The sequence below is a fragment of the Staurois parvus genome, unplaced genomic scaffold (genome assembly GCF_062004578.1).
Source record: "Staurois parvus isolate SC_StPar_1 unplaced genomic scaffold, SC_StPar_1.0 ptg000824l, whole genome shotgun sequence".
In the NCBI taxonomy this organism is placed as follows: domain Eukaryota; kingdom Metazoa; phylum Chordata; class Amphibia; order Anura; family Ranidae; genus Staurois; species Staurois parvus.
The window spans coordinates 96,133-110,884 of record NW_028318620.1 but is presented as its reverse complement, the minus strand read 5'-3'; the positions used below and the strand labels follow the sequence as shown (position 1 = coordinate 110,884).

Here is a 14,752-nt window from a genome sequence, read left to right as displayed (position 1 = left end):
ATGGGCGCTTCGCTTCAAAAATGACACTCCATGTCACTTTCTTGGTGCTCCAAAGCCTCCATAGAAGTCTATCACAACACTCACCTGCAACATTTGAGAGGCTTTTATTCCGAGTTAGCTTTGCTTTGTTTTGGAGGTATTGTAGGTATGAGATATCCCAGGATCAGTGCCGTCCCTAGGCGGGTGCGGGGGGTGCGTGCCGCACCGGGTGACACTGGTCCCTCTCCACGAGCTCCACAAAAAGGAAAGTATTAAAGGAAACTGATAATCCCCGCAAGATAAATCTGCATATTGAGCATAATGGATTGGAGTCCGATCCATTATGCTGCCCAGTCCACAGATCCAATCCATCTTGTGGGGATCGTCGGCTTGCAACCTATACGGGGTTAACTGATCTAGGTAAGGCTGTGATAGCAGGACCCTCCTCCATCTGACATCACTTCTCGAGCATGTGCAGACCGGACCGGTGTGGAAAGATCAATTAACCCCGTATAGGTTGCAAGCCGATGATCCCCACAATATGGATGGGTTCTGTGGATTGGGGAGCATAATGGATCGGAATCCGATCCATTATGCTCAATCCGCAAATCTGATCCATCCTGCGGGGATCGTCAGAGGGGTGACACCAACCCTAGGGAAGCCCCTGCCCAGGATGCGCTAGGAAGCCAAAAAGCGAACTGGATAGTTATCATCAGCAGTCATTTATGGTTCATATGTATATATTCTGGGAGTGTTGGGAGCAGACATCATATCTGGTGTGGAGCAGCAGGAAGGTAAGCGGGGTACAGACTGGAGAGGAGCAACTAGTAGACAGCACATGTAGTGTGCAACATGGGAATGTTATAGCAGAAGGTGAGCGGTTATCGAAGAGAGAGGGCATTGGGGTGGAGGATCAGCAGAGCTGGGGGACCTGAGGAGGAGAAACTAGCAGATGTTGCATGTGGTACGCAGCGTGGGAGCAATATAATGGGAGGTAAGCCGGGACCAGAGAGAGGAGACTCAGTAAACCTAAAGATCAGCAGAGTTAGGGGTTACTACTGAGCGGGGAATCAGCAGAGCTGGGGGTTACTACTGAGCGGGGAATCAGCAGAGCTGGGGGTTGCAACTAAGATGTCTTCTGAACGAGAGTGCTAATAAGCTGGGGACCTGCTGAATGGGGGTACTAATGAGCTGGGAATCATCATCAGCAGTCACTTCTAGTTCATGTGTATATATTCTGGGAATGTCTGGTGCAGATGTCACATCTAGTGTGCAGCGTGGAGCAGCAGAAAGGTGAGCAGGATCCGGATCAGAGCAGAGAAACTAGCAGATGGCACATGTGGTGCGCAACATGGGCACGCTATAGCGGAAGGTGCGCAGGGACCAGAGAGAGAGGACTGAGCGGCAGGGGATCAGCAAAGCTGGGGGAGCAGAGTAGTAGAAGCTAGCAGATGTCACATGTGGTGCACAGCAGTGGAACAATATAACAGGAGCTGAGCGGCAGGTACCAGACAGAGAGGAGGATCAACAAACCTGCGGATCAGCAGAGCTGGGGGTACTACTAAGTGGGGCTATCAGTGGAGCTGTGGGTACTACTGAGCGGGGCATCTGTTGAACAAGGGTACTAATGAGCTGGGGATCATCATCAGCAGTCACTTCTGGTTCATGTGTATACATTCTGGGAGTGTCTGGTGCAGATGTCACATCTAGTGTGCAGCAGAGCAGCAGGAAGGTGAGCAGGATCCGGATCAGAGCGGAGCAACTAGCAGATGTCACATGTGGTGCACAGCATTGGAGCAATATAACAGGAGCTGAGCAGCAGGTACCAGACAGAGAGGAGGATCAGCAAACCTGAGGATCAGTAGAGCTGGGGGTACTACTGAGTGGGGCTATCAGTGGAGCTGTGGGTACTACTGAGCTGGGGATCTGCTAAACAAGGGTACTAATGAGCTGGGGATCTGCTGAACGGGGGTACTAATTGAGCTGGGGATCTGCTGAATGGGGGTAATAATGAGCTGGGGATCTGCTGAATGGGGGTATTAATGAGCTGGGGATCTGCTGAATGGGGGTACTAATGAGCTGGAGATCTGCTGAATGGGGGTACTAATGAGCTGGGGATCTGCTGAATGGGGGTACTAATGAGCTGGATATCTGCTGAATGGGGATATTAATGAGCTTAGGATCTGCTAAACAAGGGTACTAATGAGCTGGGGATCTGCTGAACAAGGGTACTAATGAGCAGGGGATCTGCTAAATGGGGGTACTAATGAGCTTGGGATCTGCTGAACAAGGGTACTAATGAGCTTGGGATCTGCTGAACAAGGGTACTAATGAGCAGGGGATCTGCTGAACAAGGGTACTAATGAGCAGGGGATCTGCTAAATGGGGGTACTAATGAGCTGGTGATCTGCTAAATGGGGGTACTAATGAGCTGGTGATCTGCTGAACAGGGCTACTAATGAGCTGGTGATCTGCTGAGCAGGGCTACTAATGAGCTGGTGATCTGCTGAGTTGGGGTACCACTGAGCCAGGATTCTACTGACCCCCTTTAAAACAGATAGAAAACAACACACACAGGGCATTTTCCAAGTTCAATAAAGCTTGTTGAAATACAATGTATATGGTTCAGCTGGACTATGATTGTTTTTTTAATCTCAGTAAAACTCGGGTGACACTTTATCGGAGTAGAAGAATAGTCTATTATGCCATGTCGCCAATTAAGCCCTTTTTTTTTTTTTACGATGGATACGCAAATAAAGGTGGGGGAAGGGGAGAAAGAGTTGCTTGTTGCCCAGTTCTTGCCTATCTTTGCCGAATATCTAGAATCACCCACCCAGCCCTTTCGTGGGAAACAGGACATCTATTCTGATTTCTATTTAAAGCCATCCATGTTCCAAACCAGCCCTGGCTCCGAGCCTCACACACCTTATCAGTCAGTTATTATCAGTTCCTATTCAGTCGTATTGTTTCACTTATCACCCCTGATATTGTTAGGGGGTCGGAACTCATGGAAGTCGTAAGATCTTTATAAGATTGGACCTTGTGTTTTTGATATCCTATTTAAAAAGGATGACGGCAGCCAATGGGCAAAGTCCTGATTCATGTCGCCCTTCCTTCCTTCAGGTCACATAGGGTCACTGGGTACTAGGACAGTAATAGATTCTGCACTACAGAATGTATTTTTTTAGGTGCGTCCCTCATAAAATGCATCTTTTTTATTGTCCTATAGTTTATATAGGTGAGCAGGGGCGGACTGACCATTCGAGCACTCGGGTACTGCCCAAGAGCCCGGGGTCAGTAGGGGGCCCCATGAAATGCCCCTGGTACCTTTTTATAGGCTTTTTTGAGTTTGGGCAAGGACACACGGGCCCCATGATCCCCTATTGCCCGGGGGCCCCATGAGTTGTCAGTAGGTGAGCATACTATATATTATTCTTTTGCCTTTGTCCTTCCTTTTCCACGTCATTGGCAAGCAGTTGGAATACTTCCACATGTCCTTGGCAATTGATAAGAACCTGAGCAGGGTTCTAGCCCCACACCACTCCTCCATTTTCATTTTATAACCCTTTTTATCATGGATTTTCAGCTTTTTAACCATAGCATCTTGACTCTTTATCTCAGAATCCTGACGTAGAACTCTACTTTTATTGATTTCCTTGGTCGGGGGTGCTACACTTTCCGTATGTGTTCTCTAAATGTGTCTAAAAACCAGTCGCCAGCCACCACATTATCACCTCGCTCCAGTTTATTATGCTCCTCATTTGTCCGCCTCTGTACGTGATTATTAGTCTGCGTTCTGCTTTATTGTTATTAATTATGTGGTTAAATATTCATATGTGGAAATCGTGCGCCGTAGAATTCCCTTCCATTTAATGCTCTCTCTGAACTCCCTGTTGGCACTTTGGAGATTAAAAAATAAAGTGCTTGAACCTCTGTGTGTGGAAATGCACTGCCATCTACAGGGCACTGACAAGGGAGCGTCAATGTTGAGGGCTGTTGATGACAGTCAACTTATGGAGGGTAAAAAGACTTGTTCACAGTGCATTAACCCATAACAACCAATCATATTTCAATGAACAGATTATTTCTGATTGGTTGCTGTGGGTTGGTTGTCTTTATGCTACTATATTGAACAGGTTTGAATAATTTTCTAAAAATCGTTCACCAAACACTCAAGCTTGTGGACACCCGACCACCACTCCTACCAACATGCAGTACATGACAAAAAGTCTGTAGGTCCCCCTACAAATGATGAGGTTCAGGTGTTTCCAGTGAAGGGTACTCTTATGGCTACATCATACAAAGACATTTTAGAAAATTGTGCTCTTCCAATTTGTGGTAGAACCTTTTTTTTGCCCTGGTACATAAAGCCAGCTCCATAAAGACATGGTTTGACCAGTTTGGTGTGGAGGAAATTGAGTGACCTGACCTCAGCCCTACTGAGCGCCTCTGGGATGAATGAGGAGTGCTGGTTTTGAGCCAGGTCTTCTCTTCTTTATATGCAATTTAAAGGGAGTCTGGGCTTTGCTTATGCAGGGCAGCACGTTCCTTTAAATCCTGCAAACTGCTCATATTGACCTTCACTTTTCTCCTCTTCTGACCTTTTTGTCTGCTGGATTGAAGTCTTAGAGCCCTGTTGTAGCTCAAGTTGGAGCCTGCAAAGCTCCAAGGACACTCTACCTGCCCCCATGTAAAAGCACTGGGTTGTGGCAATTGGCTGCTCAAGCACCGTTGACTGTAGGAGGGAAGAGTAATGAATAATATGCTGTCCATATCTTCAAGTACTAGGTTTATCACACCACTCTGGTGCAGTCTTTCTCAACCAGGGTTCTATGGAACCTTAGGTTTCCTTCAGATGTTTCTAGGGTTCCTTGAGCAATTCACAATGTCCACCTCTTAGTTATGCAAACATTGACACCAAATATCTTGTTTTCTATCCATAAGAGGGGCATAACCTCTTCTGACCACTCTTGATAAGCTTAGATTTGATCTGAAACCAAGTTCATCCAAACATAGAAGTTAGCTGCCATTTCTCATTGACCTAACACGGGCACGTGGCCATATTAGATCAACATCGCCAACCTAATAGGGTCATGTGTCCACATTAAGTAATTCATATCATGAGCTCCAAGGACCCTCTACCTGCCCCCACATAAAAGCCCTGGGTTGTGGCAATTGGCTGTGAAGGCACCATTGGCCGTGAAGGGAAGAGTAATAAGTAATAAACTCTCCATATCTTCAAGTATTGGGTTTATCACATCACTCTGGTGCATCATTTCTCATCCAAGGTTCTCCAACCCTCGTTCCCCAACCAGGGTTAGGTCAATGATATTAGGAGCATCCCCACCCAGGGAATCTTCAGCTCACAGCTCATTGGCCCAGCAATGACAGCTTACTTCTGGGTCCAGACTGAACCCAAGCTCAACCCTACTGACCACCAATGTAAGAAGAACTCTTCCCACAGACTATATCAGACTATTTACATTAAGCTGTAGATAGAAATTATTGTCAGGGATTCCATGAAACCTGAAAGTTATTTTAAGGGTTCCTCCATGTAAAAAACGAAGGTTGAGCAAGGCTGCTCTAACGGAAGAATGGAATGGCAGGGAGTAAAATGAAGGTGAGTATATACAGGGGGGCATTTAGGTGAACCGTGAGTAGGGGTGTATTTACCACAAGGCAAACAAGGCACTTGCCTAGGGCGGCATTTTTCAGGGAAGCAGCACCTCCCCCCAGAAGAAGAGATGAGAGAAGGGACACATGCTCCAAAGGAACCAAGTTGGATCCAAGAGAGGCTGCGGGCTGCTTGATGGTGTATGTAGAACCTGACTCTCATTCCCGGGGATGTCTGGAGATGAAGAGGAGTGTCTTTCTCTCTATTGCCGGAAGGGGGGTAGAGGGTAGTGGAAGGCTCTCCCAGGTGGGGGGCAGGCATGTTGTTGGTCAATGTCAGGCTCTCTCCACGGGAGGGGGGAGGGTAGTGGAAGGCTCTCCCAGGTGGGGGGCAGGCATGTTGTTGGTCAATGTCAGGCTCTCTCCACGGGAGGGGGAAGGGGTTGGTGTTGGGGAGAGGGTAGTGGAAGGCTGTCCTAGGTGGGGAGCAGGCATGTTGTTAGTCAATGTTAGGCTCTCTCCACGGGAGGGGGAAGGGGTTGGTGTTGGGGAGAGGGTAGTGGAAGGCTGTCCTAGGTGGGGAGCAGGCATGTTGTTAGTCAATGTTGGGCTCTCTCCACGGGAGGGGGAAGGGGTTGGTGTTGGGGAGAGGGTAGTGGAAGGCTGTCCTAGGTGGGGAGCAGGCATGTTGTTAGTCAATGTTAGGCTCTCTCCACGGGATGGGGAAGGGGTTAGTGTTGGGGAGAGGGTAGTGGGTAGTGGAAGGCTGTCCTAGGTGGGGGGCAGGCATGTTGTTGGTCAATGTTAGGCTCTCTCCACTGGAGGGGGAAGGGGTTGGTGTTGGGGAGAGGGTAGTGGAAGTCTGTCCTAGGTGGGGGGCAGGCATTTTGTTGGTCAATGTTAGGCTCTCTCCACGGGAGGGGGAAGGGTTTGGTGTTGGGGTGAGGGTAGTGGAAGGCTCTCCTAGGTGGGGGGCAGGCATGTTGTTGGTCAATGTCAGGCTCTCTCCATGGAAGGGGTTTGTGTTGGCCGGTGTCCAGTGTCTGTGGGGGCAAACAATTTTTGTGTTGCCTAGGGAAGCACAAAATCTAAATACACCACTGACCGTGAGCCATGCATGGGCAAATCACAGGTTGACTTACAGGAGAAGCCTAGCCAACCGTTGTTTACGTGAAATTTTATTCTTGTAACCTTTTCACATTAGGGACCAAAAGATTATCAGAGGACCGCCTGTGCCCTGCATTTCCTGGATCTCATAAGATAAGAAATGTTAATGCTTTCCCAGGGCAGCTAATCTGATGCAAAGTTTTATTGTCCCTTTTCCATTGTTCAGGTTTGTATCCACCTTTGGGCCTCACGTGTGGTTTTCACGATGGCCCCTTCGATAAAGGAGGACAGCACATGTGCACGACGCCCATAAATCTTCCTGCATATCGCTCAGTCTAATCCATGTGCAGATTTATTATCACCATTCTTTAATGCCTCCTAATCTTTGTGCAAATTTAAAGCCCCGGAGCAACTATAACTGCAAATATTATCTGCTCGTTATATTCAAACTTTCCCCTGGAGGGTTGTATTTCTAGGAAGAGTCTCTGCAGATGGCTGACCTCGGACATGTTTCTACAAGCAGTACAGTCTCTGTTTTTCTCTAGACTGAATGTAGATCTTATTCCTGCCGTACGTAATGTTGTGTACCTGTAATTATTATTATTATTATACAGGATTTATGGCGCCAACAGTTTTCTCAGTACTTTACAATATAACGGGAGGCAATACAGCAACAATACAGTTCAATACAAGAGGGTTAAGAGGGCCCTATAATGGTCTTTTGTCTTTGGTATGCGTCTTTAAAAGAAAAAAAAAAAAATCAATTCCACTTAGTGAAGCTGGTCATGGAACTGTTGGACCATCTCACAATTATTATTATCATTATAAAGGATTTATATAGCACCAACGGGAGAACCAGTTCAGGTACAAAACAATTCAACACAAGAGAGATCAGAGGGCCCTGCCCTGTTAGAGCTTACCATCTAAAAGGGAAGGTCAAGTGATGCAAAAGCTGGCAGGGAAAGTTATAGTTAGGATTGGCCTCCTTGAAGAGATAGGTTTTCAGGGATCACCTAAAGGTGGGCAGAGTAGGAGATTGCTGGATAGGTTGGAGTTAGGAGTTCCAGAGAGGCTCTGGAGAAGTCCTGGAGCATGGGAGGAGATAACAAGGGAGGTAGGTGGCGGGAGGTCTTGGGAGGAGCAGAGAGGACGGTTTGCTTGGTATTTTGAGACAAGGTTGGTGATGTATCTCGGGGTAGAGTTGTGGATGGCTTTGTAGGTTGTATTTAGTATTTTGAATTTTATGAGTTAATGAGTGGAAGTCACTGGAGGGATTGGCCGATGGGGTAGCGAATACTGAATAGTTGGTAAGGTGAATGAGTCTGGCAGCAGGATTCATGATGGACAGAAGAGGGGATAGTCAGTGTAAAGATAAGCCAATGTCTAGTCCAGTGTCTTGTGACCCAGATTTGTCCATAAACAGGACCGAGCAAGGTGAAAGCTTGGGTTCTATGTCTCGGTGAAAGTTCTCAGTCATCCTGGCCATGGCATAGCTAGTAATAGTCATGTTCAGTTGGACTTGTGCAATCTTGAAGATGTTTTGTAGCTTCTCCGAATCCCTTCTACAATTCCAGTGTAAAGATAAGCCAATGTCTAGTCCAGTGTCTTTTAGCCCACATTTGGCCAGGACCAAGCAAGGGGAAAGCTTGGGTTCTATGTCTCGGTGAAGGTTCTCAGTCATCCAGGCCATGGCATAGCTAGTAATAGTCATGTTCAGTTGGACTTGTTGTGCAATCTGGAAGATGTTTTGTAGCTTCTCCGAATCCCTTCTTCAGTTCCACTGTAAAGATAAGCCAATGTCTAGTCCAGTGTCTTTTGGCCCAGATTTGGCCATAAACAGGACCGAGCAAGGTGAAAGCTTAGGTTCTATGTCTCGGTGAAGGTTCTCAGTCATCCAGGCCATGGCATAGCTAGTAATAGTCATGTTCGGTCTTACTTGTGAAATGTTGAAGATGTTTCGTAGCTTCTCCGAATCCCTTCCACAATTCCAGTGTAAATCTTGAACCTGAACCCTTCTCCATCCCGTTGTTCCACACTGTCTTTAAGGTCCAATATAAATATTTGTACAAATACATTTAATGACAATAGATATATGGATTTACCAAGAGGCCCATTGCCACCGGGAGAAAGATGATAAGAAATCCAACATTTTTTTACGGTTGTCACCAAAAAGGCAAATCTTTGAATAGGGACCCCGGTTTCAGTGATAACTGTCTATGATGGGCTTTAATTTCACTTTTGAGAAGATATTTCTTCTCAATGAAGCTTTCAGTGAAGGGAAATTTCCCCAAAGGGACACAGACAGCAATAAATTCACATAGCTGTTAACATCTGCTGCTATAACCCCAACAAAAAAATGAATTGGTATAATTTAAGAGCTCATTTACATTGGTGGTTGAGGATGCAGGAAAGGTGGTTGAGACACATTTTTACTGCCCCTTGACTACTATACTTAATCTGCAAAGGCAGCTGAACGGGGATTGTACCAGGGGCAGACTGACAACTCATGGGGCCCCTGGGCAAAAGGGGATCATGGGGCCCCTGTGTCCTTTCCCAAACTCAAAAAAGCCTATGAAAAAGGTACCAGGGGCATCTCATGGGGCCCCCTACTGACCCCGGGCCCTCGGGCAGTGCCCGAGTTTCCAAATGGTCAGTCCGCCCCTGGGTTGTACACTTGCAGCAAAAAATGAACCGCCCTGTTACATCTGGCAGGCATTACTGCCGCCACACACAACCCATTCAAGTGAATGGGGCCACGCATCAACTCTCTGCAACATATCACCTCCTCACCATCTGTCAAATGTTTCTGAAAGGTGATCTATTGCAGGTCGCTTTTCAGAGAGGAAGCAAAGACTGTCTCATGTGTAAACTAAGCCTTTGAGATAGATAGAGGGAAACAGAGTAACAGCACTAGGCCATCAAGAGCGCCATCAAGTGGATAATATTCAAAGCTCTATATTTAAAGGATAAGTTCACCTTCGGGAACATGTATGTTCCACCCGTTTTTAGCATGTAACATGTTTCCTTTCCTGCAGTGAATTCCGCACCGCATCAGAATCGCACCCCATTCATGTGAACCGCTGCTGGTGTAACACCCCAAAATCGGTCCGCAGAACGCAGTGCGATGTGCAGAATCAGATCACATAGGTGTGAAAACCCAATCCGATTCTAGTATGGACCAAAAAAAAAAGGGTCCTGCACGTTTTTGGTGCGGTGCGACTTGAGGCATACAAATGTCCGGCTCCGATCGCACCGCACACAAATCGCATGTGATCTGTACAGGAATGGATCATATGTGGATCATATGTGATATACCGCACCACATGTATGTGAACCCGGCTAATTCTTTCCTGCAACTATTATTTAAGCTGAAAACAATGCATTTCGGTTCTTTTTGGATGTAGGACCTAAAGGTGGAAAACTGACTTTCAATAATGCATGGGGTCTCCAAACGTTTGAGTATGAGGGCCACACACTATATTTATAAATATTTATGGGCCAAAAAAAAAACACTTAAATAAATGAGTCCCCTTTTACATTGGAATCTGATTGGAGTCCCCCCTTACAGCAAGGTCCCAATCAGAGTCCCCCCTTACTTCAGGGTCCCTATTAGTGTTCCCCCTTACATTTTTGTCCCCATTGGAGTCCCCTTTATATCAGGTACCCCATCAGAGTCCCCCCCCTTACATTAGGGTCCCCATCAGAGTTATCCCTTACATCAGGGTCCCCATCAGAGTCCCCTCTTAAATCAGGGTCTTCATCAAATTCCCCTTTACATCAGGGTCCCCTTCTGAGTTCCCCCTTACATCTGGGTCCCCATCAGAGTCCCCCCTTACATTAGGGTCCCCATCACAGTTTCCACTTACATCAAGGTCCCCATCAGAGTCCCTTTTACATCAGGGTCCCCAGTGGAGTCCCTTTTACATCAGGGTCCCCATTGGAGTCCCTTCTTTCATCTGGGTCCCCATCAGAGTTTCCCCTCACACCAGGGTCTTCTTCATTGTCCCCCCCTCTTACATCAGGGTCCTCATCAGAGTCCCTTTTACATCAAGGTCCCCATCGGAGTCCCTGCTTACATCAGGGTCCCCATCAGAGTCCCTTCTTTCATCTAGGTCCCCATCAGAGTTTCCAGTCACATCAGTGCCCCCCCCTCACATCAGGATCCCCATCAGAGTTCCCCCTCACATCAGGATCCCCATCAGAGTCCCCTTTATATCAGAAAGGAAAAATGTCACCAGCACACCTAGGATCACCAATACGGGTCCAAAGGTTTTAATGAACGATCACATAGTTACAGCAAGGCAACGTTTCGGAGTCTCGCAGGACCTGGTCACATGCCTGATGAAGGGGTCCTGAGAGACTCCGAAACGTTGCCTTGCTGTAACTATGTGATCGTTCATTAAAACTTTTGGACCCGTATTGGTGATCCTTGATGTGCTGGTGACATTTTTCTTTGCTGATTCTGTTCGGTTCCAGCCGACGGTCGCTGCAGCACCCACTTATACACACAGACATCTTTAACGCAGCAACGTGTGCGTTTGGACTATACACTTACTTCCCTTTATATCAGAGCCCCCCCTTACATCAGTATCCCCATCTGAGTCTTCCTAACATCAGGTCAAAGCAGAGACCATAGTTAGCCTCTGCTGACCTCAATCCCTAATTAGTGCCCATTGAGGATACCACACTGACCCTAGCTGGGGGCTGGATAAAACGTTGCAGTGGGCAGGATGTGGCCCGCGGGCCATAGTTTGGAGACTCTTGCAGGGGCGGACTGACAACTCATAGGGCCCCCGGGCAATAGGGGATCATGGGGCCCCTGTGTCCTTGTCCAAACTCAAAAAAGCATATGAAAAAGGTACCAGGGGCATCTCCTGGGGCCCCCTACTGACCCCGGGCCCTCAGTTTCCAAATGGTCAGTCCGCCCCTGGACTCTTGTATTAATGTAACATGATACTTATTTGAAAGCCAAGTCACCTTGCTGTACCTTGCCTCACCCAAACGTATTCCCTTTCTCTGTTTCCCGCAGCCTCGTTGTTCATCATCGCCATGCTCCTGGGGAGCCTGAACAGCTGCTGCAACCCTTGGATCTACATGCTGTTCACCGGACACCTTTTCCACGACCTCTTGCAGCGCTTCCTCTGCTGCTCGGCGCGGTACCTGAAGTCCAAGCAGCAGGGCAGTGACCTGAGCGCCAGCAGGAAGAGCAACTCCTCAACGTTCGTCTTGAGTCGGAAGAGCTCCAGCCAAAAGAGCATCACTCAGCCATCCACAGCGTGACCCCCCCACCCTCACTTTGTACCAGGTTGGGTTTTCTCCAGGTGGTGCCAATGATGGACACAACAGAGGACAAAGCCTTGGGGACACTGTGGGTTATCGTCCTTGCTATGGAGTTGATGGTGACCCCAATCCAAAGAGAGGAGACTAAAAGAGTAGAGTGTATGGACAAGTGCACCTTCTGGATGAACACTCAATGCGACTCTTGTGTGGCTTCTTGTTGTTTCAATCGATGCCAGCAGCTTACAGTCTTGAGAATACATTTCTCCTGTTATACATACCAGGAGGTCCCCGAAATCCCAGCCAGAAACACAAGGAAGCCATGGGCGAATGGAGAGGACACTCACGGAGTCCAGGTGTCATTAGAAAGAAATTATTCCGGTCTCCCTTTAGATGTGCATGTACCTTCCTAATTCTTGATGCCCATTGGTCATAGCTGCTAGGCGTTCCTGGTTTCTAGGCTTTGAAGATCTGAAGGGGTCCCGGAATGCCAACAAGTACGAAGAGAATTAGAATCATTGCTTTGGGGTAGACATGTGCGATTTCTTTCACAACGAATCAATTTTTGGCCGAAAATGTGATTTTATGAGTTTCGGATGTATATGAATCTCCGAATAGACATAGGAACGAATGTGAACAAAGCGTTATAAATTAACAAATGCGTTTGTTCCATTCGGATGGCATCGCATGCTGCAAGTAGTTTGGGTCCACGGGGAAATGAATTCAGTTTTGGAATCCGTTCAATAATTTGGATTCGAGTAAATTTGAATTTGCAATTGTCACAGTCAGTTCAGTTCCACGGTCGAATGCATTTCTTAGGTTTGAAAAATTCGAAGTTATCGTTATTTGATCCTTTGCGTCCAAAAATATTGAATCTTTTCGAATAGTTTTGATGTATGAATGTCGAATCCGCCTGATATATCAAAACAGAAAACTAATACGAGGTGGCTTCAAAAAGTTTCGAGGTTAGTTTTGTAACACGCCAACAGATGGCAGCACAAGGCTGTACGTCACAGGGAGCACTGACCTTCATAAGTCAGTGTGCCAGAAGACATCGTCCTGTGTACATCGGGAGCTGTGCAACTGGTGCTATTCTGACCACACGCGTGGTTATGTCTGCTATTTCATCATGGCAGCAAGTCAGAACAAAGAGAAAGCGTAAAATTCTGCATGAAACTGAGCAAATCGCTGGATATCCGCAATGTTGTCAAAACGGAGACCTTTGAGCTGGATCTTCATCTCCAGGAGGACAATTCCAGGGGTTGAGCTCGTTGAAGGTCTTCCCGATCTCTCATCATCTTTCAGAATTGTACTTACACTCTTGAAGCGCACGTGCCACTCAAAACACCTCAAAACGACTCATTTCAGCATCGCCGTAAACTTGCCGAATCATGGCAAACGTCTCTGCGGCAGATTTGCCCAGTTTTGTGCACAATTTCACGTTTGCTCTTTATTCTAACTTGCTGTCCATGATGAAATAGCAGACATGGTAATGCACGTGGTCAGAATAGCACCAGTTGCGCAGCTCCTGATGTATGCGGGACGATCTATGTCTTTTGGCACACTGACTTTTGAAGGTCGATGCTCCCTGTGACTGTGGGTGTAGCCTTGTGCTGCCATCTGTTGTTACAAAAGTAGTCTCCAAATTTTTGATAGCACCTCCAAAAAAAGCTGTAAAATCTTTCAAATCCACCCGGACCAAAGAATATACGAAATGAATGCTGAAGATATGAAACAAATTTGGCTCAACATAATGGATTTGACTAAACGAAATTCTTCAATGAACGAACGCATCTGAAACTCAACAAAATGAAAATTTCTGGTGTGCACATGTCTACTTTGGAGTTAATTCTAACAATATAGTCCAGCCTTTCTCAACCTTTTTAATAATGGAGTATCTCTTGAAATAACTTGCCGGTCTCAGGGAACCCCTACTAGTAATTGGTACATCTAAGCTCACAGTACTTGATGGTCACCAGGGGTATTGTTCCTTGCAATTGTTCTTATTGGGCATATCCTCCATTACAAGACGCCAGAACAAGATGATTGGTACCAGCGGTTACTTATCTAAGAGGCAGAAAATGCTCATTTCTCAAGGAACCCCTAACAACCTATGGAGGAACTCTAGGATTCCATGGAACCCTGGTTGAGCAAGGCTGATAGAGTACATCAACATGTAAAATGTAACATCAAATATTACCTTCTGGTAAACACTACACTCAAAACAGAAGCTTCACATATTTCTACAGAAGCAGGTTTTATGATTTGATAGAACATAACCAAAAGACAACTCCAAGCATGCACATCTAAAAGGATCCCCGGGATATGTTTCTCATCCAACTACACTTGTGTTCGTCAGCCACAAGGCAGGAAAGTTGAACTGAAAGACATTTAAGAAATTCTGGTACTCTCAGGGGACAGATGGAGAAAGGGAAAAGTGAAAAAGCTATATTTGCAAATTTGCCTGCATTGCCAGGATATATTAAAGGATCTAAAAATGCGGTTATTCCTTCAAATGATTGGTGTTCAGCACAAGGTGAAGGGGCCTGTTAGATTGGGTGGACCTGTGTCTGAGGTAGCAGTGAAATCACTGGCTGAAAAAAAAATGAATGGCCTGAAGTTTGGCTCTATTGGCAAAATAATCGCAAAACTTCTTGGTTGCCACTAGATGGGTTCAGTTACCTCCAGGGCCAGACTGACAACTCATGGGGCCCCCAGGCAATAGGGGATCATGTGGCCCCTGTGTTCTTGCCCACACTAAAAAAAGCCTATGAAA

At 46.7% G+C, this 14,752-nt stretch overlaps 1 protein-coding gene across 1 annotated transcript in view; it reads left to right on the top strand.

Annotated features, from left to right (window-relative positions):
- The window catches only part of OXTR (oxytocin receptor), a 60,229-nt gene extending 45,751 nt beyond the window's left edge, over positions 1-14,478 (top strand). Inside the window, exon 2 of the mRNA XM_089655135.1 lies at positions 11,729-14,478. Coding sequence (XP_089511261.1) covers positions 11,729-11,979 — 251 coding nt within the window. The 3' untranslated portion in view covers positions 11,980-14,478. The remainder of the gene's footprint in view (positions 1-11,728) is intronic.
- Positions 14,479-14,752: the final 274 nt, after the last annotated feature.